Source organism: Suillus clintonianus (assembly GCF_016758775.1).
Source record: "Suillus clintonianus strain FC179 chromosome Unknown DEU56scaffold_13, whole genome shotgun sequence".
NCBI lineage: Eukaryota > Fungi > Basidiomycota > Agaricomycetes > Boletales > Suillaceae > Suillus > Suillus clintonianus.
In genome coordinates, this window is record NW_024539237.1 from 289,537 (window position 1) to 314,732 (window position 25,196).

Sequence of the window (25,196 nt, forward strand, 5' to 3'; positions counted from 1 at the left end):
CGTGATCTTTCCATGAATGGTCTGTCGGAATCGCCAGTATCATACACGCAAATTCCTGGTCTATCAACAGAACTGGCAGATGCTGATGGCAAAGTGAGATTAATAGCAAATTGGGCAACCCACAAGGAGAAAACACGAATTACATTTCGCGCCATACACAGCTTTCGGTGGAAGCAAGGGGATCCATCAGGGTATTTGATGATGAATTTCAAGTTATCATGGCTTCAGCGTCCAACAATCATTCGTAAAGAAGGCACTGATGTAATTCGAGGGGTTGATTCCACGACCTTCGCTGTACTTGACTTCGACTGGTAATGATGGTACCTTGAGTCCTTGACCGGGGTGACATGACACTGTGGGAAGTAAATACCCTGAAAGTAAACGTGAGAAACCCTGAATGACATATCTCAGTGACTACGTCACTTGGCAGACTCAGATATTCCCAGCCGAAGTGGTTCTTTCCTATCTTCCTATTTACGCTTTGAATTATGCCATATGCATGATGCATCGAATCTCGAGAGTGCAGATACTAGCTTGCGCTCACTGCATACTGCTTAGCGCCGACCGAAAGGGATCAGGAAAGTCTAAAAGTCTCACCGGTTTACTGATGGGCCAAGTGTCACCACAAGAACAATATTCATACTTGCTGTGGTCGACAATTTTAAAACAGGCTTAAGGTAACTCAAAACACGGACACTCTGTCACCGCATATCTCAATGGTATATCAAGCGCGTTATACACCCATCGAGTTCACCACTCGCAGACGATCAACATGCCCCTGATCCCAAGTGACCCCAGTTTGTGGTCACTCGACATGTATCATGTTTTCAACTATTTCGTAGGTTCGTGGGGAACGTCGTTGGTGTTTTTCGCTCTATCGTTGACTGGGGTTTCGCAGTCGCGTCATCGTCTGCTGTGGTGTACGACTGGGGTGAGCAACATCTCTTATGGAGCGAATTATTGATGACCTTATGGTATTCTCTAGTACTGACATTCGGTCAAGAGGTACGTTGATCCCATTGCCGACCAGCCATCTCACTAGAATGATTTTGTAGTACGAACTAATCTGGGTAAGCATATCAGACTCGGGACAGCGTCATGTATTTATTAATTTGGGTCAGAGGCAGCGCCGTTCCCTCATGACTGCTCTATATATTATCGTACGTGGCTTCTGTTATAAGCGTAGTGGGCAACCTGTGCTGAATTCAAATATTATAGGTGCGCTACGCTGGAATACTATACTCTGTGTGGGTCTGCAAAGCTAACAAGTGGGCGCTGAGCTGATATACTATCTCTCACATTCAGCAGCAACGTGTTGTGTATGTCTCGTAATGCACCGGCTCATTATTTTCTTCTGACTGGTGGCACGCAGTAAATCTCCCGGGATTCTTGACGACAGACATGGTAAGTATTCTGTAGCTACAACTACCAACTGATTACACTTCTACGTATGTAGGGGTGAGTGGGATTTTCGACCAGCTTGTCCGTTCAATATGCTGACTGAAACAGTTGTGAGTTTCTCGAGACATTCAGTTTTGTGAGGCTCGTCATTAACTGGGCTTTGTCAGGTAATAGTGTGAACCTCGCACTCGGGTGGGCAATTTACGTCATAAACTCCATGCTGAATGGCGAGTTGTCCAGCTACAGTATCTCAGTTTCATCAGATCGACTGACATGTGATGCAAGTCATCATGATCTCTCGGTTACATGCCATGTATCAGCAATCCAGAAAGATGCTGATCTTTCTCTCTGTGACCTACACCTCTCTCTCGATTATATGCGGAGTGATTGCCGTAGTAGCAACCAGCTTTCTTCACACGAGTAAGTCAATGAAAAACTCTAAGCGCATCAGGCTCATGCAACGAATACCAGAGGCGTTCCTCTACGGCACACAGTGCGTTTTCGAAGTCGATAGCAGCCAAGAACTTCGGATGTTAGAGACATATTGTAAGGATTGCCGGTTCTCTACCACCGGAAACTGCCGATCCACCACTCACCTCAACCACCACCTCAGCTCACTGCCAACGTCGACCAGCATATTCCCGTCACCCCTTCACTGTCAATTCCGTGTCGTTAAACGACACGTTCGATTCTCGGATCCGCTTTCTCGTCACCGTCACCCCATTCAACCTACTCGTCTCAAACCCGTCAATAAAAACTTATGCGTCCCTCACCATTTCGTTATACAATACCATTCACACCACCACTCACTCAGTTTTATCACCCTTTTTCTTAATATTCACTACTCTACCCTGTCAGGCGCGACGCCACTCCCTTCAGCCTCCGTCGCCACATATTCGTTCGGCTCAATCGTGCCCGAGGACCCTTGCCGTTTTGCAGTATAAGTAGCCCATGTACAGTCCTTACATCGAGCACAATAATATTCAGCATCGAAGTCTCATTCTCGCACTCGCTATCCAACAGGTTCCTTCTTAGCTCATAACTAACATTCCTTATCATCACGCTCTCGTCTGTATCAACTAACTATATAACCTCCAGCGGTCTACACACCCCCTTCCTACTCGCGCACTCTCATGCGGTCTTACAATATACACTCGGTACTGTATGGGAGACCCTCTCGCTGTGTCTTGCACTCTGGATTGTTGTAAAACACTTCCTTGAATTGCGACCACAATGGAGAGGACCGGCTGTCATTAGTGATTGTTTCACGGTGTTAGTGAAAAGCCACATCCTCTACTTTGCATTGTGAGCGCTTGATTTGAATGCGGTCATCTTTCCTGCTGATTTTTTCTCCGTGCCAGCTATACTGCTGCTTCTTGCTTCAACCTTGGCTTGATGTCTCCAAAGATCATGGTATGGCAATCTATGGCTGACATCTACATTTGAGCACTCATCCTCATTGCTACAGGACTCATCTTCCGTGGGAGCTCAGAGCTATCGCGGTATTCTTGAATTTGTTACGCTTCTGCAGATGTTTGTGGTAGGACCTCGACTCATCCTAAGCGTTCGAGAATATCACGCCAAGCTCGTGGCCGGCTGTGAGGAAGGAACATTTCAAATACCTACAATTGCTTTCCAGGAACACATTGAAATGTCAACTGGCAGCGATGTGCAGCGCGCGCACGAGATATCTCCAAACGATTAATACCTATCAGATACGTACCCTGTACTTGAAATGTAATTTGTGTTATAGTCTTTCCGGGGTGGGGCCCCGTAATTCTCTCGCTTGCGCTGCCATACTGGTACAAGGACTGCTGGGTGAAACTACAACCCCGAACTCAGTCTTTGGATTCCGAGGTAGGAATGAACTCAATTAGACGGTCACGTGTCACAGTCGGTGGTTCGGTGTCGAATTGAGTTATCAGATTCCTACAGTACTCGAGAATTGCCGCCTGCATCGACAGAAACCTTGCTTGACCCAAACATTAAACTCAAGGAGTTACAAAGTAGACGCCAGTTGTATAGAAATTAAAAACATATGAATCAAAACATTAACATGTTGCCGGGCGCGCGGCGAAGCCATATAAGGAGATCCATTCTGGAACGGGTCACGTGAACCCCCGGAAATCACCGGTTGGTCGAAAGTTGGCTATTAATTATGGGGGTCGTAGAAACCTTGTCAAGCAAGGTAATCATATTTTTGAGACATACATGTCTTCATTATCATTAGAGTTTTCTTGCAATCTCTCGCCATTCTGTGCCATTGTGTCGGTGTTTTATATTACCACGTATTTGGATATAATTCGAGGATATTTGGTCTGATTTTGCCAAAAATTTCTATCAAAATCATCTCATGGCCGATTTCCTGATGACTGTGTGATGATTTAATAGATAAAGACTCATGTGTTCCATCTCGCGAAGAGACGGACGGACAACAATACATTGCATGCATACTAGTACTGATCTATCACACTGATGAGAAGGAATTCGTCTCTACCGTCACCTCAATGGGGCGATGTGGCTAAAGCGTGACAATCAGTACTCTTCCACCGCCAGAAACGCAGCTACTGACCATGGCAGATGGAGTAATATGCACCACTTCATCGACAGAATGTTTAAACATGTTCTTCCGGGATCCCTGGGATTCCTCGTCTTGCGACGCCTTGATGTTCAGCTCTGGGCGGTAAACAGCGTGGCGCACATGAACTTCAGAAGAGTTGTTATTAGTGACTATGGTAGACTGCGAGTAGCTTCGCGCGTTCAGGAGTGCGAGGAACGAGTTGACATATACTGAAAAGGAACCAGTGATCAGTACAACTTTATGAAAATGCTTTGGTCATACATGAAGCCAGTAAAAATTCAATGCCGAGGAAGATAAAGTCGTTCGGCATCGCTGCGCACTGTAGGTGACCTCAGAGACAAGATGGACAGTACAATCATTGGAAGCTTACTGTAATTACAGCCGTCATTGAACATATGCTGCATGAAATATGAGTTAAAGATGTGAACTAGTCTAGCGGGAGGAATACCTTGTCAGACAACCCGTGTTAATAATGTAAGCCATGAGCTTTGTTATTATGGAATCGGTGCTAAGTACTTCATGTTAGCATATTAGATCCTTTGCAGCGAACAGACCGCTCCTTACTTAGAGAATCCAGTACGGGAAGTAGCGAGGAGATAGCATAGCGTTGATGCAATAACGATGTCGACAAAAGTAACCGTGCCCAAAGTCAGGAATGACGACCATTCGACTTTAACAAGATCCGAGAACATGCGACACTGATACCTACTCCTATCAGCAAGCCATGTAGTTATGGAGCACGCTGTTTCACTCACACGGCCCAAATCATGGCTGGCATTGGATTAACATGATGAGTTGACAACAAGGGTACCAGTTATCTGAACTCTCACAGATGGCAACACCTGAAAAATGTTCAAGATCAAGCGAAGAGGAATTGCAGATGATGGACTTACCTGAGGCTAGGATTACGATTATGCCCTTATATTGGATGATCAGAATCAAATGCCATTATGCATGATCGTCAATTTCAAACCCACCACTGTTATAGGGAGGGCTCTTGATCTGCCCTTGGCGACTAAGTACATTGCATCAGTCGTAGAAATTCATTGATAGGGAAACACACACATAACCATATGCGATAGACATACAAACTGCGAACCAATAAAAGTGTTACTTGTATCCTTCAAGTTGTATATCACAGTACTTCGAACTTACACATGTACCCCGTAGACGATTAAAACCTGCGGTGCATATGTAGGACAGATCGCAGGGCATAGGAAATGCAACTCACATCGATGATGAACTGAAGCTGCACGAGACCGTCAGCATCGTAGTAAAGGCTGCACGAAGGCACAAAGTAAAAACTCACTTTGAAGCTCCATACAATGATTGTGAGTGCACTGATGTTCGCGTAGTTCGTCACCAAATAATAGTAGATGCAATGGACTATTAAGAATAGGTGCAGAGCATCGAGTATCCTAAAAGTTTAGGGGACGGCATAACCTCGACGCGATCGACAACGGAAACGGGAAAGTATACATACCAAAGCCAGAGGACCTAATGTAGCGTCAACAACTGAACTGACGGAAAGAAGCATGAACGCACGGCCAGCTTATTGAATGTGATCCCGTGCCCTTGTGCGTCTGAAAGTAGAAGAAAGCTTGAATATTGCTCAAACCAAAGAGCCTGTTCCGTGAGATATATTAGGACGACAGGACTCAGTGAAGCGCTAAGCTTTGTGGGTGTATAGTGTACAAACATTGTTGCAATGATGACCCCGATAAAAAGTGCCCCAAACGTGTTCCCGAGTTGGAGTTGTGGGATGAGGTCCTGCGTTGAGGAAGACATTGGTGTTGATTGAGGCTTGAGCGCCTTCACCAGCAAAGCAGCATTTGCGCCGTACTACATATCCCGCAGCCACCGCAGCTACATTAGCCATGGGATGGCCGCTATCTAGATCTGGAATGTGATGGAATGTATAGCTTCTGTGCTGATAAGTGGAAACATACCTTTCAGATATGATGATACACAGCCTCACACAGTGCCGGAAGGAGGATAAAACACCGTCGTGATCTTTCCATGAATGGTCTGTCGGAATCGCCAGTATCATACACGCAAATTCCAGGTCTATTAACAGGACTGGCAGATGCTAATACAAAATGAGATCAATAGCAAATTGGGCAACCCACAAGGAGACAACTGCATTTCGCGCCATACACAGCTTTTGTTGGAAGCAAGGGGATCCATCTTTGATGATGAATTTATCATGGCTTCAGTCTCCAACAATCCTTAGTAAAGATGGCACTGATATAACTCGAGGGGTCTATTCCACGACCTTTGCTGTACTTGAATTCGACTGGTAATGATGATAACCTGAGCCCTTGACCGTCGACGCGGCGTACAGGCGCATCTGAATCCGAGTTTGATGTAACGCCTTGACAAAGTTAGTGATAAGGTCAGCGCTCGATTATGTAGTACAGCGTCCAGCCGCAAAATCATACACCTGAATTTTCCAATATCCCAAGCCCAATTCTCGTCCTATCACTCGTTCCGCCCCAGGCCATCCTTGCTCTTCCGTGTCCCTTTTCGTGTTGCGCCTGCACCCCGGGCCTGTTGGGCATAAATTTCGTGATGCAAAGCCTCCATCGCGAGGCCCTCGCCTGGCAAGGCGTGGCACATCACTTGATAAAGCTCAACACTCGTGGCAAATTGTATGCAGGCGAGGACTTTAACGAGGGTCACATCGATCTGTACCGTGAACTTTTACTTCGGCTAGTAGGTACAGCTGCATGACCATTCAGAATGATGATAGCATGATGTGCTTCGAAGCATCGGTTCTTCGCTGGTGACTATGATGACATACAGTATACCTTCGTGCTAGGTACTAGAGCATTGAAGATATCAGATGGCACTTCCTCGGCGTACTCCTCGATCACACCTAAGTATAAAGGGTCCGCGCACCTTGTTCACCGTTAGCAATATTGAGCTGAGGTCGCGATCGAATTAAGACATTTCATTGTTGCATGGCGTAGTATGCTGTATTACTGGGCAGTGTAAAGGCTTGGAAAGGCCTACCTGAATCGAAAGTCACGGGAAACTGACCACCGCGCTCTATTTGTCAGCAAAATCGACCTATAAGGCAGGAGCTTCTCGAGTACCTCGTACACCGCAAGAAGTTTGAAAACATCTATATTAGGTACGACGTTAGCGGGTTCTGCAGGACCTACTCTTTTATTTTTGAGCTCTATCTCTGCAGTTTCCGGAGTGGTCCTGCTTTCCATATGCATTTGGATATCATTCGAGTATATTTGATCTGATTTTGCCAAAAATATCTAGCAAAATCATCTCATGCCCGATTTCCTCATGACTGTGTGATGATTTGATAGATTAATATAGATAAAGACTCATATGTTCCATCTCGCGAAGAGACGGACGGACAACAATACATTACATGCATACTAGTACTGATCTATCACACTGATAAGAAGGAATTCGTCTCTACTGTCACCTCAATGGGGAGATGTGGCTAAAGCGTGACAATCAGTACTCTTCCACCGCCAGAAACGCAGCTACTGACCATGGCAGATGGAGTAATATGCACCACTTCATCGACGGAATGTTTAAACATGTTCTTCCGGGATCCCTGGGATTCTTCGTCTTGCGACGCCTTGATGTTCAGCTCCGGGCGGTAGACGACGTGGCGCATATGAACTTCAGAAGAGTCATTAGTATCTGTGGTAGGCTTCGAGTAGCTTCGCGCGTTCAGGAGTGCGAGGAACGAGTTGACATATACTGAAAAGGAACCAGTGATCAGCACAATTTTATGAGAATACTTTAGTCATACATTTAGCCAATAAAAATTCAACGCCGAGGAATATCAAGTTGTGTGGCATCGCTGCGCACTGTAGGTGACCTCAGAGACAAGATAGACAGTACAATCATTGGAAGCTTACCGTAATCACAGCCGCCATTGAACATATGCTGGATGAAATATGAGTTGAAGATGTGGACTAGTCTGGCGGGAGGAATACCTTGTCAGACAACCCGTGTTGATAATGTAAGCCATGAGCTTTGTTATTATGGAATCGGTGCTAAGTACTTCATGTTAGCATATTAGATCCTTTGCAGCGAACAGACCGCTCCTTACTTAGAGAATCCAGTACGGGAAGTAGCGAGGAGATAGCATAGCGTTGATGCAATAACGATGTCGACAAAAGTAATCGTGCCCAAAGTCAGAAACGTCGCCCACTCGATTTTTAGAAGATCCGAGAACATGCGGCATTGATACCTACTCCTATCAGCAAGTCGTATAGTTATGGGGTACGATGTTTCACTCACACGGCCCAAACCATGGCTGGCATTGGATAAACACGATGAGCTGGCAAAAATGGTACTAATTGTTTGAACTCTCACAAATGGCAACACCTGAAAAAATCATCAAGATCGAGCGAAGAAGAATTGCAGGTGATAGACTTACCTGAGGTTAGGATTACGATTATGCCCTAATATTGGATCATCAGAATCAAATGCCATAATACATGATCGTCAATTTCAAACCCACCACTGTTATAGGGAGGGCTCTTGCTCGGCCCTTGGCGACTAGGTACATTACATCAGTCATAGAAATTCATTGATAGGGAAACACACACCTAACCATATGCGATAGGCATACAGACTGCGAAACAATAAAAGCGTTACTTGTATCCTTCTAGTTGTATATAACAGTACTTCGAACTTACGAATGTACCCCAAAGACGATTAAAACCTGCGGTGCATATGTAGGACAGATCGCAGGGCATAGGAAATGCAACTTACATCGACGATGATCTGAAGCTGCACGAACCCATCAGCATCGTAGTAGAGGCTGCACGAAGGCACAAAGTAAAAACTCACTTTGAGGCTCCATACGATGTATATGAGTACACTGATGTTCGCGTAGTTCGTCACCAAATAATAATAGATGCAATGGACTATTAAGGCCAGGTGCAGAGCATCGAGTATCCTAAAAGTTCAGGGCACGGCGTAACCTCGACGCGATCGACAATGGCAAGGGAAACTATACATACCAAAGCCAGAGGACCTAATGTAGCGTCAACAACTGAACTGACGGAAGGAAACATGAACGCACGGCCAGCTTATTGAATGTGATCCCTGTGCCCTTGTGCGTCTGAAAGTAGTAGAAAGCTTGAACATTGGTTAGACCAAAGAGCCTGTTCCGTGAGATATATTAGAACGACAGGACTCGGTGAGGCGCTAAGTTTTTTAGGTAGATAGTGTACTGACATTGTTGCAATGATGACCCCGATAAAAAGTGCCCCAAAAGTGTTCCCGAGTTGAAGTTGTGGGATGAGGTCCTGCGTTGAGGAAGAGGAAGACATTGATGTTGAGTGAGGCTTGAGCGCTTTCACCCAGCAAAGCAGCATTTGCGCCGTACTTATATCCCGCAGCCACATTAGCCATGGGATGGCCACTATCTAGAGCTGGCATGTGATGGAATGTATAGCTTCTGTGCTGATAAAGGAGCATACCTTCAAACATGATGATAAACAGCATCACACAGTGCTGGAAGAAGGATGAAACACCAATCCGGAAGTTTCAATGTACCATCATGATCTTTCCATGAATGGTCTGTCGGAATCGCTAGTATCATACACGCAAAATTCAGGTCTACCAACAGAATTGGCAGATGCTGATGCAAAGTAGTAAGATCAATGGCAGATTGGGCACCCACAGGAACAAAACACGAACTGCATTTCGCGCCATGCACAGCTTTCGGTGGGGAAGCAAGGGGATCCATCAGGGTATTTAATGATGAATCTATCATGGCCTCAGCCACCAACAATCATCGTAAAGAAGGCAGTGATGTAATTTGAGGGGTTTGTTCCACGGTCTTCGCTGTACTTTCACTGATAAGGATGGTACCTTGAGTCCTTGACCGTCAACGCGGCCCGTGCACAGGCGAGTTTGATGCAACGTCTTGAGAAAGTTAGTGACAACTTAAAATAAAACTTATGAGCAATACCTTCTTTGAGTTTCACTGCGGGGGCCCGAGGCCTGTTGAGCACTGGTGTCACAGTGAAAACAATGATACAACTTCACCGAAAAATTAATACTCATCACGATGCATATGCCAGTGGGTCCGCAAACGCGTAAACCATGATACCTTGTTTCAGGTCAGCGCTCAATTATGTAGTAAATTCCTCCCAAGCCCAATTCTTGACTCGTTCCGCCCCAGGCCGTTCCTGCTCTTCCGTGTCCCTTGTCGTGTTGCGCCTGCACCCTGCTGGGCACAAATTTCGTGATGCAAAGCCTCCATCGCGAGGCCCTCGCCTATGCACATCACTTGATAACGCCCAACACTCGTGGGCAAATTGCATGCAAGCGAGGAGTTTAACGAGGGTCATCGATCTGTACCGTGAACTTTCACTTCGGCTAGTAGCTACACTGGCAGCTGCATGACCATTCAGAATGATGATAGCATGATGGGCTTCGAAGCATCGGTTCTTCGCTGGTGACTATGATGACAATACAGTAGACCTTCGTGCCAAGTACTAGAGCATTGAAGATATCAGATGGCACTTCCTCGGCGTACTCCTCGATCACACCTATAAAGGGTCCGCGCGCCTTGTTCACTGTTAGCAAATGAGCTGAGGTCGCGATCGAGTTAAGACATTTCATTGTTGCATGGCGTAGTATGCTGTATTACTGGCCAGTGTAAAGGCTCGGAAAGGCCTGCCTGAATCGAAAGTGTCCACAACGCGGGAAACAACAACTTAACAAACTTGGAAACAATGGACACTGCCTAGCTTACTTCAGCGCTGCTTCAGCAGTCCAATATTGATCAAAGTCTCTCCTCCTAGTCAAGCCTCGACACACGATGGCGACTGCAGATACCCAATGGATGCCTACAACAGGTCGACACTCAGTAGCCATAGGAACTTCATTGAGGCGTGCACTCAAAGCCCGCAAGGGCGTAGCTCCACCCAAGCGCTCTAATCTCCCCGACAAGGACTTCTATTCCTTCAGGTGTAAGAATCCTTTCACTGTCAGTTTCTGAGCGTGTTGAAAGACATGTGGTAGATAATTTCAAGCCAGAGTCAATAGAACCCAGCAGGTCTGGAACGGTTGAAGTCAAACGCGGGAAAGACTCGACTAGCGTTTCTCTAGAACGCCCCAGCACTCAGGTATGGCGTATGTGCCATGTTCAGCTTTCAAGGCCATTGATGATCTTGTTAGGCAGGCGAAAACCATCTTTTCAAGGGAGCTGAACAGCCGGTAAAGGAGTATGATTGTGTCCTAATTTATGATGAGGAATTGGGAGTGAGCACGCGTCCTCTTCATGCAGCAGGATCCACCTTTTGACACTGCTTCAGACATTCACTCTTGAAAAGATAGAATGTTTCATGGGCTTTACATACGACAAGAAAGTCTCTTCTTCCAGCGTTGCCCGGAAGTCTCGTAAGTTGTCTACACGGTCCTCTATCGGGTATTGTCATTTACGTTCGGTGACATCCAGCCTTAGCAACAACTCCTCCCTCAGGACAGATTAAAGACACGAAAGATCTGGAGAAAGAACTAGAACGTGATCTTTTAGGCTCAGATGCTGATGGTGAGGCCGTGGATGACTTCGATGACGTTTTGGCGAAAGTCACGGGGGAAAGACGAGAGGAGGAAGAGGAAGAGGAGGGTGAGGAGATCGAAATACCTCCTCGCAAAGCTCCTTCGCCACCTCCAAAACCAAAAGTGTCCCGCCCTGTCGCTCCACCTCCAAGAAAGCACGAGTCTGAACCAAAACCCAAACCCAAACCCAAAGAAGTGCCGAAAGCGAAGAGAGAAATCAATACGTATGGAGGAGATGATTTCGACTTGGAAGAAGTTCTCGATTTTGGTGTCCCCGCTCGCCCTTCAAAACGTCCGAAGCCGTCTGTCTCAATAGGGCTAGCCTTGCCAGGGACAACGCCTTCTTTCGTGCCTCCTGCTCCTCCCACTAAGCCTGCAGCAGAATCGGACTCTGAAGAAGACTGGGATGAAGTCACCCACAATGATCCAGTGGAAGAAGAAATAGATCTTGACGCCTTCGGGCGGGAGATGGAAGCAGAACTTGAGGAATCTGACGATGACATATTAGCGGCAGCAATGTCGCCAGATCTTGAACCAATGACAAATGTCTCTGGACGACCCATATCATTAAATCAATTCGCAGGCGGTCAACTCAGTGCGGATGAAGATGATACGTCATCCAGTGAGGATAGCGACGAAGATTGATTAATCCCTTTCCTTGCACTACGTTCTATCGTTGTACACTTTTTGCCCTATCGATATCGTCCACTTCTACATATCAATATTCTCTAAGGTCGCCAGCTCGGTTCTGATGTACTTTAGATATATGTGCAATATAATTCGATCCAGCATCTCATATCTCGTATTAGCTCTCGACCTTTATCCCGAACCCGTAGGTGACACGACACTCGCGAGAATACCGCTAGCTTCAGATGGCGAGATGGTTCTGGTCACAGCCGTCCAGCTATTGGTGGCTGTGGTGGGAGCCGTAGTAGACAGTACGGTTGAAGTGACGACGGCACTACTCGAAACTGTGACGGGCGTCAAAGTGACGGTCGTTGGCGCCGCGAAAGACGTTGTAGCGTTTGTAGTGCCATTGTTGACCACAGTAGAGTTGAGACCAGGACGAGCTGCAAGCGCCAACGCATCCTGCTGATTGTCAACGAAGAGCATCGTTGGACCTGCGACGATGGTGCCAGTCGCAGCATCGCGGATGTTATTCGCCAGGGGCTGACTACTGTTGGTCACGAACACCAACATAGAACCAGTTATGTTCGCCGGGACGCTGCAGTTAGATAATGGCTGCGAGATGGCTGCAGACAAGCCACCAGCGAGGAATTGACAGGACAGTTGCTGGGTTAAAGTGACGTGTAAGTTGTTGCGCAACAAACCAATGAACATAAACAGACCTCTGCTGGAATAGTTCCATTCAGTGCGGCAGAGGTGAAGCTCAACTTCGTTCCTGCTTGAATGGGGCCAGTACTATTCAACTTGAGCGGAACATTTGCTAAACCAGGGCGTTTCAAGGTGAGCGAGAGGACAATCAATTTGCATAGATACGTACCTGGAATTCCGAGGCTGCATCCGGAAATCAACCCCCCTGTCAATGCAAGAATCTCAGATGGATTCAAAGCGACATCAAACGCCTGAGGGATCGCGGTGGCCCCTGCCAGCAGATTAAGAATGGTTTGGTGGCGCGCTTCAACCGTCATAATGGTGGCAGCCGCGGTGGAGAGAACCGTGTCGTTGATCAAGGTCAGGGCACCGAGGTAGGCGCTTACACCGACATTTTCCACCAGTCTCGCTGAGGCTACCATAGTGGGCACATCGGTGAGCAAGGAAGCAACATTGAATGTACAGTTTTGTATCGTTTGGCCGCCCAATGCAGTAATAGCCGACTGAGTGGTGCCGGCGTTCAACGTGATTTTCAAAGAAGACACAGATGACTTGACTTACCTGTAATGTACTTGCGTGTGTGGATTCATCTTTAAAGATGGCCTGAAACTGTTGCACGGGGATTTGGGCCGAAGCAAAACCAGCTGCCGTAAAATCCGACTGATTGAACTTTTGAAGGGCCTGCGCATAAAAAGTGGACTCCAGCTGCTCCAGCACGTTGGCGAACTCTGGTATATCGTGAGCACTTGACTTAAACACTAGGTGGAAAACTCACGAAGAGCCACTAATGTGGAGGAACTTGTAGACCGTGCTACTGGAAGTGCTGTGGCTGGAGCTAGCAGCTGAAGGAGGGCGAAGCCAGCGCCACAGAGCGAATATAGTGAAGTGAAAGCCATGGTCCGAAAGTTAATGAATATTGTACGAAAAGGCGCAAGACGAGATAAGAAGGAAAAGGTCAGGTGCACCTGTGCAACCCGAGTTGAAGTAGATTAGGGGATCCTGGATAGCGCAACAAATCATGAGCTATGGTCATTAGAATCTATGCACCAGACCTACCTCAAGGGAAAGCCCACGAACAATGAACGGAGGTTGCAGGAAAGGGTGGGCAACGCAGACATGGCATCGCGATAAATGTTGTTTTTATCTCAGACATTGGTGATTGGCTATGCAACAATGCACTGTTGTTGCAGAGACGGGACCAGATTGGGCCTGGTAACATTTTGACAGTTGCGTTGCCATCATAGTTACGGTGGTCCGTCGGGACTCGGCACGATAAAAAAAACACTTCAAATTTCAAATTGGATTTGCAGCTAAGACATACAAGACACATCTTCTTCGACTCTTCCTTGACTCGATCTCTCGATGATAAAATAGTGACACACAGCTATTGAGTAGCTGTGTCAGTTTTGCGCATGTCTTTGACACTGTAGATGGCCTGATTGGCGAGCCATCTGGAAACCAGTGCCTGCGCCTCTGCAGGTTTATCATGAGGGACGTGTGAAAGGGTCAGACGAAGGTCACAGCCAGAGCAAAGGAAGGACTCATCATGTGGCCGGCGCCCAGCACCGTAGCAAATGTCAGAGGGCCAGCATTCTTGGTTTCACCTGCCTTTTCTCCATCGACGTACCATGACTTCCAGCTCTCTTTCACGTACGCAGAACGTCCCGTCCAATCTAACTTATCCACCCACAGCTTGTTTGCAATCCAGTTGCACTGCCAGTCATAAGTTCCGGCATAAATCAACACTCTAATGTTCCTTTCGAGGAGGGCTGTAACATAGTCTTGGGTATGGTGTGCCCACTTGTCAAGGTGAGAGACGAAGTTGCGCCCGACAACACCAGAGCAGAGAGAAAATTCACCCGGGCTCTGAGCACCAAGCATCTTCCGTGTCTCTGGCGCATCAAGAAAATCTCGGATAATGGCGTCTCCTGCATAGCACAGTTCTTGGTCGTCACACGTCTTAAATTGAGTAAAGTAAGCAAGATACGTCATGCTATTTTAAGGAACCACCAACCATTGAGACATCGTACACATTCCGGTCTTGCATCCAAAAGTAATTCAGTGATGATTTGCAGCAGATCTTGGTTCAACTGACCACTTGCCCAAAATGCAGTGCTAAGCTGTGCGTCGCAGAAGGCAACAGCGGCCCCACAATTCATGTGATCAAATTGGTTGATGCATCCATCACGCATGAAAGCTTGACACCGAGGTAACTATAAAATGTCGAAAAACAAAGTGACAACGATAAAAATAAATACCCACCGCCGACTTCATGCGCACACAAGAGCTGATTTGTTGGAATGGTATTTCAAGGGCAGCAGTGCCGCATTCAATCTCATAGCGCCCTTGGTATAAACTACAATTCATGAGAACTGTTGAAACTACAGTAGAGTAATTTACTCACGTTGAGATATCAGTGATACCATTCCCGATCAGGATACTTTGAAGGTTGATGGTCGGTCGTCCCTCTGCCTTTGCAATTTGATTCTGGTCGTAAATTTCGCTGGCAAAGACAGGAAGATACCGTCCCTGGAATGAAACATTATCAGAATCAGAATAATGCAAGACCATGTAATATGTTACGTGCGCCATAGGATTCGCCAGCAAGATGCAATGGTCTGCCCTCAAATTGTTTGAAAACCTCGAAAAAGATTGTGATGAATGCATGCACATTCTGAGCAGCATCCTCCGTCGTCTCAACTGTTTCACCAAAGTCGGCATATGAGTAGCCTACCCCAACTCTATGTTCATCGGATCAATACCAAACGTAGGTGATGTGACGCATGTACCTACGGTTGGTCCAGGAAGAAAATATTGGCTTCCTTATTCCACGAGTATGGGTTCCATGTGGTACTATTTGGGGATGAACCACTGACGTCGATGCTACATGGCCCTAGCGTTCAAACTGTTTGGATGAATCATGTCATATAGAGTGATGCCCGCACCAAGTTCAAATAACAAGCCAAGCGCGGCAGAACACCCGGGACCTGTGAGTTGTAATGAAGGAAAGAAAGAAATTAGCAACATAGTATGTCATACCTCCATTGATCCACATCATCACATCATCTTAAAGATAACGTCAATCAAATATGCAGAAGGAAGCCCAAACAACAACTACGTACCAGTTTCTGGGTCTCTGCGGCTTTCAAAGAAGTAGAAGAACAAGTGCTTTGCTCCCTGATCGACATCAAGATAGCCGGTGTAGACACTAAACGAACATTTAAGTGAACCTCTTCTACCCATATCTCGTCCAGCTTGAAGCGCTTACGAAACAGTGGGATCGCAGAAATCTGACTTCTTGATGCGAACGGAGTGGTGAGGGAAACGGGCAAGAGACAATGTTGTGAAAGAGTCCTCGGATGTAACAGAAGCCAGGGCATGGGGAATTGTTTCATTGAGGAACTTATCATCCTTGAAAGCCACCTGCTTGTGAGCACCAATGCCGACAGCTAGTGCAAGTGGAACAACTAGTGTCAAGAGCCTGATAAGCATATCTGTTGGATGTTCGAATGCAGCGAAGAGTCACGATTCCAGATGATATGTTCTTTAAATACCGTCTGGAACCGAGACTGCTCGGACTCCGACGGCGACAGTAGCTGCAGCGAAGGGAAGTTGCACATGCCATGTACTTGACATGTACAGTAACAGAAGTTGCACGCCCGGGTCTCGGCGACGGTGTGACACTGGGTGATATATATGTCACACATTTCCCAATTAGGTCCGGCAAACGCCGGTGAGTGTAAGTGTACATCTTTAGTTTTTCTTATTGAGTTCTGCAGCAAAGATTTGCGATTGGTTCTGGTTATTCCACTCTTTCAATATGCTGGTGTTGTACGAGACGGCAATGGGCTATTGCCTGTTCAAACTGTCTGACTCGGCCAAGCTCGAGTCAGCAGATCTGTACAAAAGTTTTGAAACGCCAGAGAAGGCGACAAAATTGTACGTTCATGATGTTCGTATACTGGATGCCGCTAAAACTGGCTTGATGGACAAGATTGAAGCTGAAAGCGCTTCACCGTTTCACGTCGACAGCTACCGCAGTAGAGGATCTGACTGCTGTGCAGGAGGGTAAACTTGGAAAGGGTCTGAAGAAATTCTTGACCGAACAGGTCGTGGAGAAAGCAAAACGGAAAGAAACCTTGGTGGTGGTCGACCCAAAACTAGGTGCGTTGCATTATCGGTGCCAATGTTATGCATGCATCTTACATTTGTGACAAGCCCATTCCATCTCAAAAAAATTGAGCATCCAAGTCACCTCTCCTTCACCAGAAGACCACAGTGACTTATGGAGGGGTATCCGAAGTCAAATTGCCGCATTACTTGACGGCCTTGACCCAAAAGATCTTGCTACCATGAGCTTAGGTCTCAGCCATTCGCTCTCGCGGTGAGTTTATGAAGTCAAACTATTATAGGCGATGTATACGACATATTTCGGCAGATTCAAACTCAAGTTCTCTCCCAATAAAGTCGACACAATGATCGTGCAAGCTATTGCGCTACTGGATGATCTCGATAAAGAGATCAATATATATTCCATGCGAGTGAAGGTAGGAGAGTTTATCGAATCTTAATGACTAAAGTCTCATTTGGCGTCGAGGAATGGTATGGATGGCATTTTCCCGAAATGGGGAAGATTATCGTTGACAACCTTGCCTATGCTAAGGTTGTACGATTAATGGGTAAGTTTGGCGTACTCCTTCAGTTGACCATTCAGCGCTGATATTTTTTCGTCCAGGTTTCCGCACGAATGCCGCTACGACAGCATTTGAAACCATACTGCCGGAAGATCTCGAAGCTGTCCTAAAAGCTGCTGCTGAAATATCCATGGGAACCGAAATATCTGACAGCGATATTCAGCATATACATGCACTATGTGACCAAGTCATATCCATAACTGCATATCGTGCGCAACTTGCGGAGTACCTGCGGAATCGTATGAACGCAGTGGCACCAAACCTTACCGCACTGGTCGGCGACCTTGTTGGGGCACGGCTTATATCACACGCTGGAAGTTTGTTGAGTCTGGCGAAGCACCCAGCTAGTACGGTGCAAATTCTCGGTGCAGAAAAGGCTCTTTTCCGTGCCCTCAAGACTAAACACGATACCCCGAAATATGGACTCATCTATCATGTGAGTTGCCGATCATTCTTATTTGTCCAACCCGCTTAGCTTGTATAGGCCTCCCTCATTGGTCAAGCACCCCCAAAACTGAAGGGCAAGGTAATTCACTGCTCTAAGAACTACAAAGAATTTGTCAGGCTGACATTGCCATTGAGATGGCCCGTATGGTTGCTACTAAAGCCGCACTTTCGATTCGTGTCGACGCATTGACGGACGCTGATGGCAAATCAGAAGAAACCGCTCCTTCAATAGGGCTTGAAAACCGTGCAAAATTGGAGTCTCGCCTACGTGCACTGGAACACCAAAACGATATGTCTGGTGTACGAAGATTTGGAGACAAAAGTCAACAACCGCAACGCTTTGAGATGAAGGGCCAGACGAAGACATACAACACGGCTGCAGATGCTGTAGACTTGGTTCCAGCACAACGTGACCCTTTGGAGCTAGCAGTCCAAGCTGTTCTCGACGTGAAGGAGGAGAAGAAGAAGTTGAAGGAGGAGAAAAATGGGAAAAAGAAAGCCGAAAAGGAGAAGAAGGCGAAGGCGGAGTCGGATGATGACCAAATGGACGTCGAGGAGGACGGGCAAAGCAAAGCCAAGAAACGGAAGAGAAGAGAAAGCGAGGTTAATGGTTCTGAAGCTCCCAAGGTAGGCAAATTCACGCTCCCACCTCCGCTACTCAACCAATGAAACTACAGGAGGATGGAGAAACGGAAGCAGAACGCAAAGCCAGGAAGAAGGCACGCAAGGCGGAAAAGGCTGCGGCAGCTGCAGCTGCAGCTACTTCTCAAGTGGACGGTGACCCACCCAAGAAGAAGAAAAAGAAGGCGGAGGTGTAGTCTGGCAGAGTGGCATGAGAGTTGTTATCTGTTGTTATTTCTAGCCTTCACGTTGCCGCCATCTTACAGTATTTTGAATTTTCATTCGATTGAGAAGCTCGCGATACAAATTATTATAAGCAAATTGATCACATGAGGAACTGAGGAACGTCTCACGCAGTTGCACGTCTTTCTCCTGATGTCATCTCCTTCGTCGTGGCCAGTTGTCGTTGTGACAGGTGCAAACAGGTGTGGTGAACCAATTGGTTCTTATACTGGGTCTTTCCACTGAGACATTCTACAGCGGCATTGGTTTAGGAATTTGCCAGCGTTTGCTTGTGCAGCTGATATCCAAATCCCCGACGGACGCCCAACCTCATTACGATTTCCATGTCCAGTCAAAAATAGTCGACGGCGTCTCTTTCAATGGATTGACTTTAATTCTTGCTTGTCGGAGTAGACAACGAGGAGAGGCTGCTCGCGACAAATTATACCAGTTTGCCGACGAACAAGTTCGTCAACATGAAACGTTTCCAGGCTACGATGGACATGCGGAGACCTTCAGGAAACATCTTACCATTGTGGTCCATACCGTAGACTTGTCTCGCATTCAAACGGTCTTCCGGTTTGCTGACGAAGTCACCAAAACGTGAGTATTCGGTGGCAGTCGCATGCAAATAGTTGACGGCACTCTAGGTACCCATATGTCTCGCATCTCATTTGCAACGCAGGAGTCGCTTCTTTCGTCAGCATCAACTGGTTTTTAGCTATCAAGCAACTCGCCACGGACTGGATCGAGGCAGTGACGGCGCCTATATACTACACGCAAGAAGTTGGACAACTCAGTCAAGATGGTTTAGGGTGGGTATGGCAGTGCAACGTCTTTGGACACTATGTCCTGGTGCGTGTAGCTAACCTCAAATTGATTTCATGTGTTGACTTGCTCTAGTTTCGAGCCCTGAAAGCCCACCTAGCAAAGTACCAAACATCTACGGGCGCTCGCGTGATTTGGATGTCATCTCACGAATCAAACCCAATGTATTATGATCCTACAGACTGGCAGTTAACCAAATCTGCACATTCATACGAAAGCTCGAAATTCCAGATGGATTTGATCGCCCATAATCTGGACCAGGCATCACTCCAAGACTCTGATGGGTTGCCCACGCGACACCTGACAGTACTACCTGGTGTCGCTGGCACAAACATCGCCAGCGCTCTTTTGGGTACCTTCTCGTCAATCTGCATGTTCTTGTCTTTCTATCTCGTGAGTTATGTACCGCTATAGTTAATCCACTGCTGATAGTTCTAAACGCCATAGGCTCGTTTTCTTGGATCTCCATACCATCTCATTAGCGCATTCAAGGCATCCATCTCTGCAGTCCATCTCTGCTTAGTGCCGTTGGCTTTCCTTCCCACAGTTGACCCGACAGAGTTTGATGATTCAGACCCTACAGCTACGGTTGAAGTGGGTGTCCGTTATGTCTCACAATGTGGCAGATGGGGAAAAGAGCATGTTGGAACGATGAAGCTGATGCGTTCCAAAGAGCAGAACAAGCAGTGTGATGACCTCTTGGATCACTGCGAACGTCTTTTCACGACATTTTGTGAAGCAGAGGGACGCCCAGTACCTTCTTGACGACCTCCATCAGAGATATCTGGTCGATAATTATACCTAGCTCTTCGACATGTGTTATGATCGAGCGCATTATTAGTGATTGTGATAGTATTATATTAGGCGAATAAATTTGGAGCCACTGCCCACTCAAGATTGCGAAGGTACCTCCACTGCAATTGTTGGTGTCGAACGAAACAACGGGATTGTTCGTATATTATCCGGTGCAGGGCCCATGGCCTCCATCTTCTTGCGATCACGGTCAGTCTAAGACAAAAATAAGTGCTCGGTCATGTTGACCACTGCATGAATATGAACTCACTGTGACGGAGCTCGCCATGCCCCTCTCCAAACCTTCCAGCAGTGTACATGCCTTGCAAAGATCATTACTAGACATGTACCCACATCTTTTGCATGTTTCTACGAGCAAATTAGTATTATTACAACTGCGAAAATGATATCCACTGACGCTGGGCCTTTTGAGCTGCCTTTACTTCTTCCTTGACTTCAAATGCTTCCCCAGAGTGAATGATATCTATGATGGCACTGGGTCTAGCAGCTTCTAAATCTTTCAAAAACGTCCGTGCGTGTCCTCGATAGGCATCGGGTGAATATATACACTCTGTTGAAAAATAATCCAGTTTTTTGAAGTAGGCATACCTACAAAAACAAGCCAGTCAGATAAAAAAAAACTGCCCTTTCGCGGTACTTACATGACGATTTCCTTCTCGTATGCGTACTTGAAAGGCTTGGATCGTTTAATTGTATCCTCTCCCTGGGTACAAATTGAAGTACACCGCCCAAGTCGAGCAATGTCACCACGCATGACTAAAAAGTGGTCAATACAGTTCCATAGACATTAAGTCAGACGCACTATTCATGAGGACAGTCTCCGCAATGTCATCTGCGTTGTGTCCAGTGACGATATTATCAACATTCAAACTAGCTGCGCCCCTGTCAAGCGCTTGCCTGCGAAAGACGCCGCAAAAGGTGCAGTTGTTTTTCTTTCCTATTTGTGCAACTATTTTGTCCATAGTCCAGCCATAAAGTTCATCATATGAGAGTATCTTTAGGGGCATGTCATATTGTTGCTGATTCCGTTTAACTGTCTGCATGAAGTTTAGTCAATACGCGGGATCCTCTCACGTAGCGCGCTTAATAGCGTACTTCTAAAGAGTCATCTCTGTAACCTGTGATCCCTTCATCGATGGACAAGAGAAATAAATCGAGGCCATAATTGTACCGTTCATTCAATGTCTTCATAACGTACGCAAGGACGGTCGAATCTGCAACAAGCAATAAGATTCCATATCGATTCATGATAGCAGCCATACCTTTCCCGCCTGAAGCACCGATTGCGACTCGATCGCCTGGCTTGAACAGCTCTGATTCTGTAATTGTATGATGGACTTCTGTTTCAAAGACGAAGAAGAAGCAATTCTTGCATATCTGCTGCCCGGTCTTAGGGCGTTTCAGAATCGCCTTAGCGTCACGACATAGGGAGCATGATGTTGGTGCCATGTAGTCTTGTCCGAGTCACCAGCCTGAGTGGACGTGGTGGATCATTAATGTGATGCAAACCTGGGCTGGGGTCCAAATAAAGTCCAAATCCGGCATGTACTATTCTCGAATCCCGGGGTCCTCCTTATGCTTATTTTTCGAGACTCGAATTGTTTATGTTCTGCAAACTATCTTCCTGGTCGACATGCCAAACGAAAACAGGAAACGAGGGAAGAAGCATAAGAAAACGCAGGAACATAGCCAACCTTCCCGCGACACTGGCAGCACCGATCATGCACCCCAGAATTCCGAACGACCGTCATGGATAGTCCCTGCACAAGAATCGGAGGAGGACCACTCGGAGGCACCATTTGGTTATGTAGACCCTGACATCAAGGCGTATTTCAGAACCGTCGATGACCAAATCCGAACTTGGCAGCAGGAGAGACCTTATGAGGAGGATCAAGCCGCAGACCTCGATCCCAATGAAGGTTTGGAATAGCAGCAACGATACGGAAAGGGTCTAACAATGCTTTGCATCTAGCAAAACGGATATTCCTGGTTGCCGCACTTACTGAAATGTCTGAAAAAGAGAAACAACTGGCGACTGACCCGGATTGTTCTGTTGTTTTAGAACGCATGGCGTACTCCATGGATGACTTTGTTCGAAGGGTGTTTTTGGATAGTTTGAGCGGATCGTGAGTAGGAGCAGTTCTTTGTAGTTTGCCTATCCAGATGTCAAGTAATTTGTAGATACGAGGCGCTCATCAAACATCGTTTTGCTTCGCATGTCTGTCAAACACTGTTCACAGTAGCAGCGGACACCGTCACGCGCGAAGTAAGCATACTTATCTTACTGATCCGTCAGTATTCGCCCTAATTGGTTTCAAGACCAAGGGCATATATCCATCTGTCGCCGATTCCAAGGACAAGGGTGAACTGCGAACTCTGACACGCCTTATCTTGGACATATGTGAGGTTTGTCGCATCTTCTGAGCAATCCTGTGCCGCAATAAACTCTACAACAGGAACTCACACCTGTCTTCACGTCCCTTGTAATGGACCCTTTTGCCTCGCATGTTCTCCGTGCTCTGCTACTTTTGTTATCTCCCTCAAGTTCTGCTACAAGTCATAAAGCACAGTCAAACATGCGGTCGAAGAAAAGCAGTGCATGGAAGGCCCGTCAGGGTACCATGAAATCTGTATTCGCTGACAATAAGAGTCACGATCATGTTAATTCTACTCGATCGGTTCCGAAGGAATTTCACGATGCTGCTACCAGGTTTGTACGCGTCCTAAAGAGCGAACTCAGCGACAACGAGGTCCGCGCATTGGCTGCCAATAAAGTAGCCAGCCCGTTACTCCAGGTACATCACATACAACATCTATCCTGATGCAAACTGATCGACTTTGTAGCTTATCCTTGAGGTTGAAGCCGATCATGGTGAATCTTCATTGCCCGACTCTCTCATGGATCGTGTCCTGGTCGGGATTATCACACTCTGTCGTGAGTTCCCTGCCTCGCTGTATGGGGTATCTCGATCATGTATTGAATGGTGCCAGACAGAAACCCTGATGAACAACTGGAGGCGTCTGACTATCTTGTCACGCTTCTTCGAGACCCGACTTCCTCTCATTTACTGGAAACGATGGTTTCCCGTTGTCCTGATCCCGCGTTTACGGTGCTCTGGGCGACTTACTTCCGGGGGAAGCTTGCGAGGCTAGCTACACACCCCGTGGCTAACTTTGTGGTAGCCAAAGCTGCAGAGAGGTTAAATCCCGCGCAGTTGAAAGTTGCTCTTGAGGAGCTCGAGAGCTCGTGGAGTAAGGTCATTGGTATGTAATATTCACCCACCTGGCTTACTCGTTCTTATCATTTCGCATAAACATAGCATCGGCAAGAACTGGAGTGTTACGCGCCATGATCGATAGAGCATGCAAACTTCGTGTTCACGAAACGGATATCTGCCAGGTATGGCATAGCAATTCTTAAAGTTTGCTAAATTAAGGCAATTTTGATAGGCTGTTTGCAGTACGTTTGAGCTATTGGAACCGAAGGATCGTAATCACCTCGTGTCATGTGTACTGGTTCTAAAGCCTCTTCGGGTGACTGATTTTATGCTACATAATGACATCAAACTCATGCACATTTCAAAGGAATACATGGCACCAGGGCCTACAAAACACAGCTCAGAAGATGCGCAGAAAAGCTCGAAAAAAGGAAACATGGATGATTCGAAGGAATCAAAAGTCCAAGGTGCCTTAATTCTGCAAAGTTTACTTCGACTCAGTGAACCACATTGCATGATTGTTACCGAGAGGTGGGTTAGGCGTTATGTTGAGTATACCAGCATTGACGTAAGCGATGACAGCATCAAGTCCCTCCCCACAGAAGATCTGATCTTATTATCTCACAATCCGATAAGCTCTAGGGTTATAGACGTACTCTTTGAGTCCGAAACTGTGCCTTTTAAAGTGAAACGCACTTTCGTCATGTCCCTCATCGGCCATTACCACACGTTGGTTGATGACCGAATAGGAAGCAGAGTGGGTGATAGGTGTTGGGCTTTCGCTGATCCATATTTAAGAGTAGGTTGTTTGCTTCACTGTTGCACTCGGCCTCACAAATTGTTGCTGCAGGAAAAAATCGCGCGCTCTCTTATAGTGCACGAACAGTTTCTTGCAGCGTCTTATTTTGGAAAATACTTCGCTCGAAACATCAATTTATATCTTCTACAACGACGGCCGGAGGAATGGAGAGAATTGCAATCACAGAGCAAATCAAGCTCTGGACCAATTACATCACCCTCATCTCTTCCTTCAGCGCCCTCTCAGGCAGCGCAAAGGCCAAACTCTAATGATGCCGAGGTCTCTCATCTTTCCAAGTCATCCAAGAAACGACGAAGCCGGCCTGAAGACGAGATCGACGCTGTATTCAACGCAAGTCTGGGAACGAAGGTCAAGCGAACTGCCGTCAGTGCGACCGACAGCTCTGAGAAATTAGTTGTGCAAAATTCAATGGATCAGGGTCTACAGGATGTTCTGGGAGCGATACGAGCGGCTCCGGGTGACGATAGTAGCCGTGGGAAGAGGCAGAGGAAGTGTTGAATGTATCTCTATCGAACCACTTGTTTTTGCTCCACTATTTATTCTCAAAAGAAAAATAAACCGACGGCGATTCCACGCCTGTCCTCAGGACCAGGTTGCTTGCATAGTACTTCTGTGTGTAATGGCGGGGGCTCACAAGGTGTGATCGTATGGCTTTA

The 25,196-nt window shown here is 46.7% G+C and overlaps 10 protein-coding genes across 10 annotated transcripts; 5 read left to right on the forward strand and 5 right to left on the reverse strand.

Moving 5' to 3' along the window:
• Window positions 1-410: 410 nt before the first annotated feature.
• On the forward strand, window positions 411-1,748 carry DEU56DRAFT_783613 (uncharacterized protein). Its single transcript, XM_041352165.1, has 11 exons — window positions 411-677; window positions 730-842; window positions 899-931; window positions 986-1,005; window positions 1,056-1,070; window positions 1,122-1,160; window positions 1,219-1,247; window positions 1,306-1,319; window positions 1,373-1,511; window positions 1,569-1,628; window positions 1,687-1,748. Exons 2-9 carry the CDS (start codon window positions 773-775, stop codon window positions 1,417-1,419), a joined length of 267 nt encoding a protein of 88 aa, XP_041211987.1. The 5' UTR covers window positions 411-677; window positions 730-772; the 3' UTR covers window positions 1,420-1,511; window positions 1,569-1,628; window positions 1,687-1,748.
• A 2,068-nt stretch (window positions 1,749-3,816) lies between these two features.
• DEU56DRAFT_978269 (uncharacterized protein) lies at window positions 3,817-5,951 on the reverse strand. The gene is made up of 18 exons (XM_041359688.1): window positions 5,932-5,951; window positions 5,682-5,875; window positions 5,528-5,608; window positions 5,466-5,479; window positions 5,292-5,400; window positions 5,214-5,231; window positions 5,138-5,163; window positions 5,048-5,073; window positions 4,960-4,997; window positions 4,876-4,900; window positions 4,813-4,824; window positions 4,738-4,753; window positions 4,547-4,687; window positions 4,431-4,490; window positions 4,353-4,380; window positions 4,244-4,301; window positions 3,974-4,191; window positions 3,817-3,922 (listed from the first exon to the last, which is right to left on the reverse strand). Exons 2-18 carry the CDS (start codon window positions 5,859-5,861, stop codon window positions 3,869-3,871), a joined length of 1,104 nt encoding a protein of 367 aa, XP_041211988.1. The 5' UTR covers window positions 5,862-5,875; window positions 5,932-5,951; the 3' UTR covers window positions 3,817-3,868.
• A 1,363-nt stretch (window positions 5,952-7,314) lies between these two features.
• On the reverse strand, window positions 7,315-9,736 carry DEU56DRAFT_783630 (uncharacterized protein). The gene is given in 19 exon segments (XM_041352166.1): window positions 7,315-7,448; window positions 7,500-7,714; window positions 7,767-7,824; window positions 7,876-7,932; window positions 8,060-8,064; window positions 8,086-8,210; window positions 8,396-8,424; window positions 8,484-8,521; window positions 8,572-8,597; window positions 8,662-8,687; window positions 8,738-8,755; window positions 8,816-8,924; window positions 9,031-9,132; window positions 9,206-9,378; window positions 9,400-9,416; window positions 9,433-9,435; window positions 9,447-9,602; window positions 9,625-9,627; window positions 9,673-9,736. The coding sequence occupies 14 exon segments, from the start codon at window positions 9,343-9,345 to the stop codon at window positions 7,395-7,397; spliced, it is 1,002 nt and encodes a 333-aa protein (XP_041211989.1). The 5' UTR covers window positions 9,346-9,378; window positions 9,400-9,416; window positions 9,433-9,435; window positions 9,447-9,602; window positions 9,625-9,627; window positions 9,673-9,736; the 3' UTR covers window positions 7,315-7,394.
• Window positions 9,737-10,701: 965 nt separating this feature from the next.
• DEU56DRAFT_105026 (RNA polymerase II transcription elongation factor-domain-containing protein) lies at window positions 10,702-12,274 on the forward strand. The gene is made up of 5 exons (XM_041344579.1): window positions 10,702-10,950; window positions 11,003-11,106; window positions 11,159-11,242; window positions 11,296-11,380; window positions 11,439-12,274. Exons 1-5 carry the CDS (start codon window positions 10,800-10,802, stop codon window positions 12,185-12,187), a joined length of 1,173 nt encoding a protein of 390 aa, XP_041211990.1. The 5' UTR covers window positions 10,702-10,799; the 3' UTR covers window positions 12,188-12,274.
• DEU56DRAFT_104992 (ferritin-like domain-containing protein) lies at window positions 12,234-14,140 on the reverse strand. Its single transcript, XM_041344578.1, has 6 exons — window positions 13,934-14,140; window positions 13,653-13,876; window positions 13,439-13,605; window positions 13,047-13,380; window positions 12,892-12,989; window positions 12,234-12,835 (listed from the first exon to the last, which is right to left on the reverse strand). Exons 2-6 carry the CDS (start codon window positions 13,771-13,773, stop codon window positions 12,362-12,364), a joined length of 1,194 nt encoding a protein of 397 aa, XP_041211991.1. The 5' UTR covers window positions 13,774-13,876; window positions 13,934-14,140; the 3' UTR covers window positions 12,234-12,361.
• A 243-nt stretch (window positions 14,141-14,383) lies between these two features.
• DEU56DRAFT_909371 (peptidase S10 serine carboxypeptidase) lies at window positions 14,384-16,369 on the reverse strand (the record flags this gene model as incomplete). The annotated part of the gene is made up of 11 exons (XM_041357098.1): window positions 14,384-14,836; window positions 14,892-14,917; window positions 14,973-15,090; window positions 15,140-15,233; window positions 15,282-15,406; window positions 15,519-15,618; window positions 15,671-15,770; window positions 15,823-15,864; window positions 15,917-15,943; window positions 16,000-16,085; window positions 16,146-16,369. 11 exons carry the CDS (start codon window positions 16,367-16,369, stop codon window positions 14,384-14,386), a joined length of 1,395 nt encoding a protein of 464 aa, XP_041211992.1.
• Window positions 16,370-16,642: 273 nt separating this feature from the next.
• DEU56DRAFT_783653 (uncharacterized protein) lies at window positions 16,643-18,960 on the forward strand. Its single transcript, XM_041352167.1, has 9 exons — window positions 16,643-16,816; window positions 16,872-17,041; window positions 17,096-17,261; window positions 17,316-17,424; window positions 17,475-17,556; window positions 17,613-18,007; window positions 18,056-18,097; window positions 18,154-18,645; window positions 18,696-18,960. Exons 1-9 carry the CDS (start codon window positions 16,698-16,700, stop codon window positions 18,834-18,836), a joined length of 1,716 nt encoding a protein of 571 aa, XP_041211993.1. The 5' UTR covers window positions 16,643-16,697; the 3' UTR covers window positions 18,837-18,960.
• Window positions 18,961-20,596, forward strand: DEU56DRAFT_783655 (NAD(P)-binding protein). Its single transcript, XM_041352168.1, has 5 exons — window positions 18,961-19,064; window positions 19,120-19,464; window positions 19,512-19,716; window positions 19,765-20,082; window positions 20,137-20,596. Exons 1-5 carry the CDS (start codon window positions 19,015-19,017, stop codon window positions 20,452-20,454), a joined length of 1,236 nt encoding a protein of 411 aa, XP_041211994.1. The 5' UTR covers window positions 18,961-19,014; the 3' UTR covers window positions 20,455-20,596.
• DEU56DRAFT_105234 (uncharacterized protein) lies at window positions 20,370-22,012 on the reverse strand. Its single transcript, XM_041344580.1, has 7 exons — window positions 21,765-22,012; window positions 21,598-21,716; window positions 21,305-21,539; window positions 21,144-21,258; window positions 20,900-21,090; window positions 20,753-20,850; window positions 20,370-20,697 (listed from the first exon to the last, which is right to left on the reverse strand). The coding sequence occupies exons 1-7, from the start codon at window positions 21,949-21,951 to the stop codon at window positions 20,581-20,583; spliced, it is 1,062 nt and encodes a 353-aa protein (XP_041211995.1). The 5' UTR covers window positions 21,952-22,012; the 3' UTR covers window positions 20,370-20,580.
• Window positions 22,013-22,135: 123 nt separating this feature from the next.
• On the forward strand, window positions 22,136-25,038 carry DEU56DRAFT_909375 (armadillo-type protein; the record flags this gene model as incomplete). The annotated part of the gene is made up of 12 exons (XM_041357099.1): window positions 22,136-22,421; window positions 22,475-22,628; window positions 22,684-22,768; window positions 22,822-22,908; window positions 22,959-23,297; window positions 23,347-23,437; window positions 23,494-23,766; window positions 23,823-23,902; window positions 23,953-24,036; window positions 24,088-24,251; window positions 24,303-24,519; window positions 24,571-25,038. 12 exons carry the CDS (start codon window positions 22,136-22,138, stop codon window positions 25,036-25,038), a joined length of 2,328 nt encoding a protein of 775 aa, XP_041211996.1.
• Window positions 25,039-25,196: the final 158 nt, after the last annotated feature.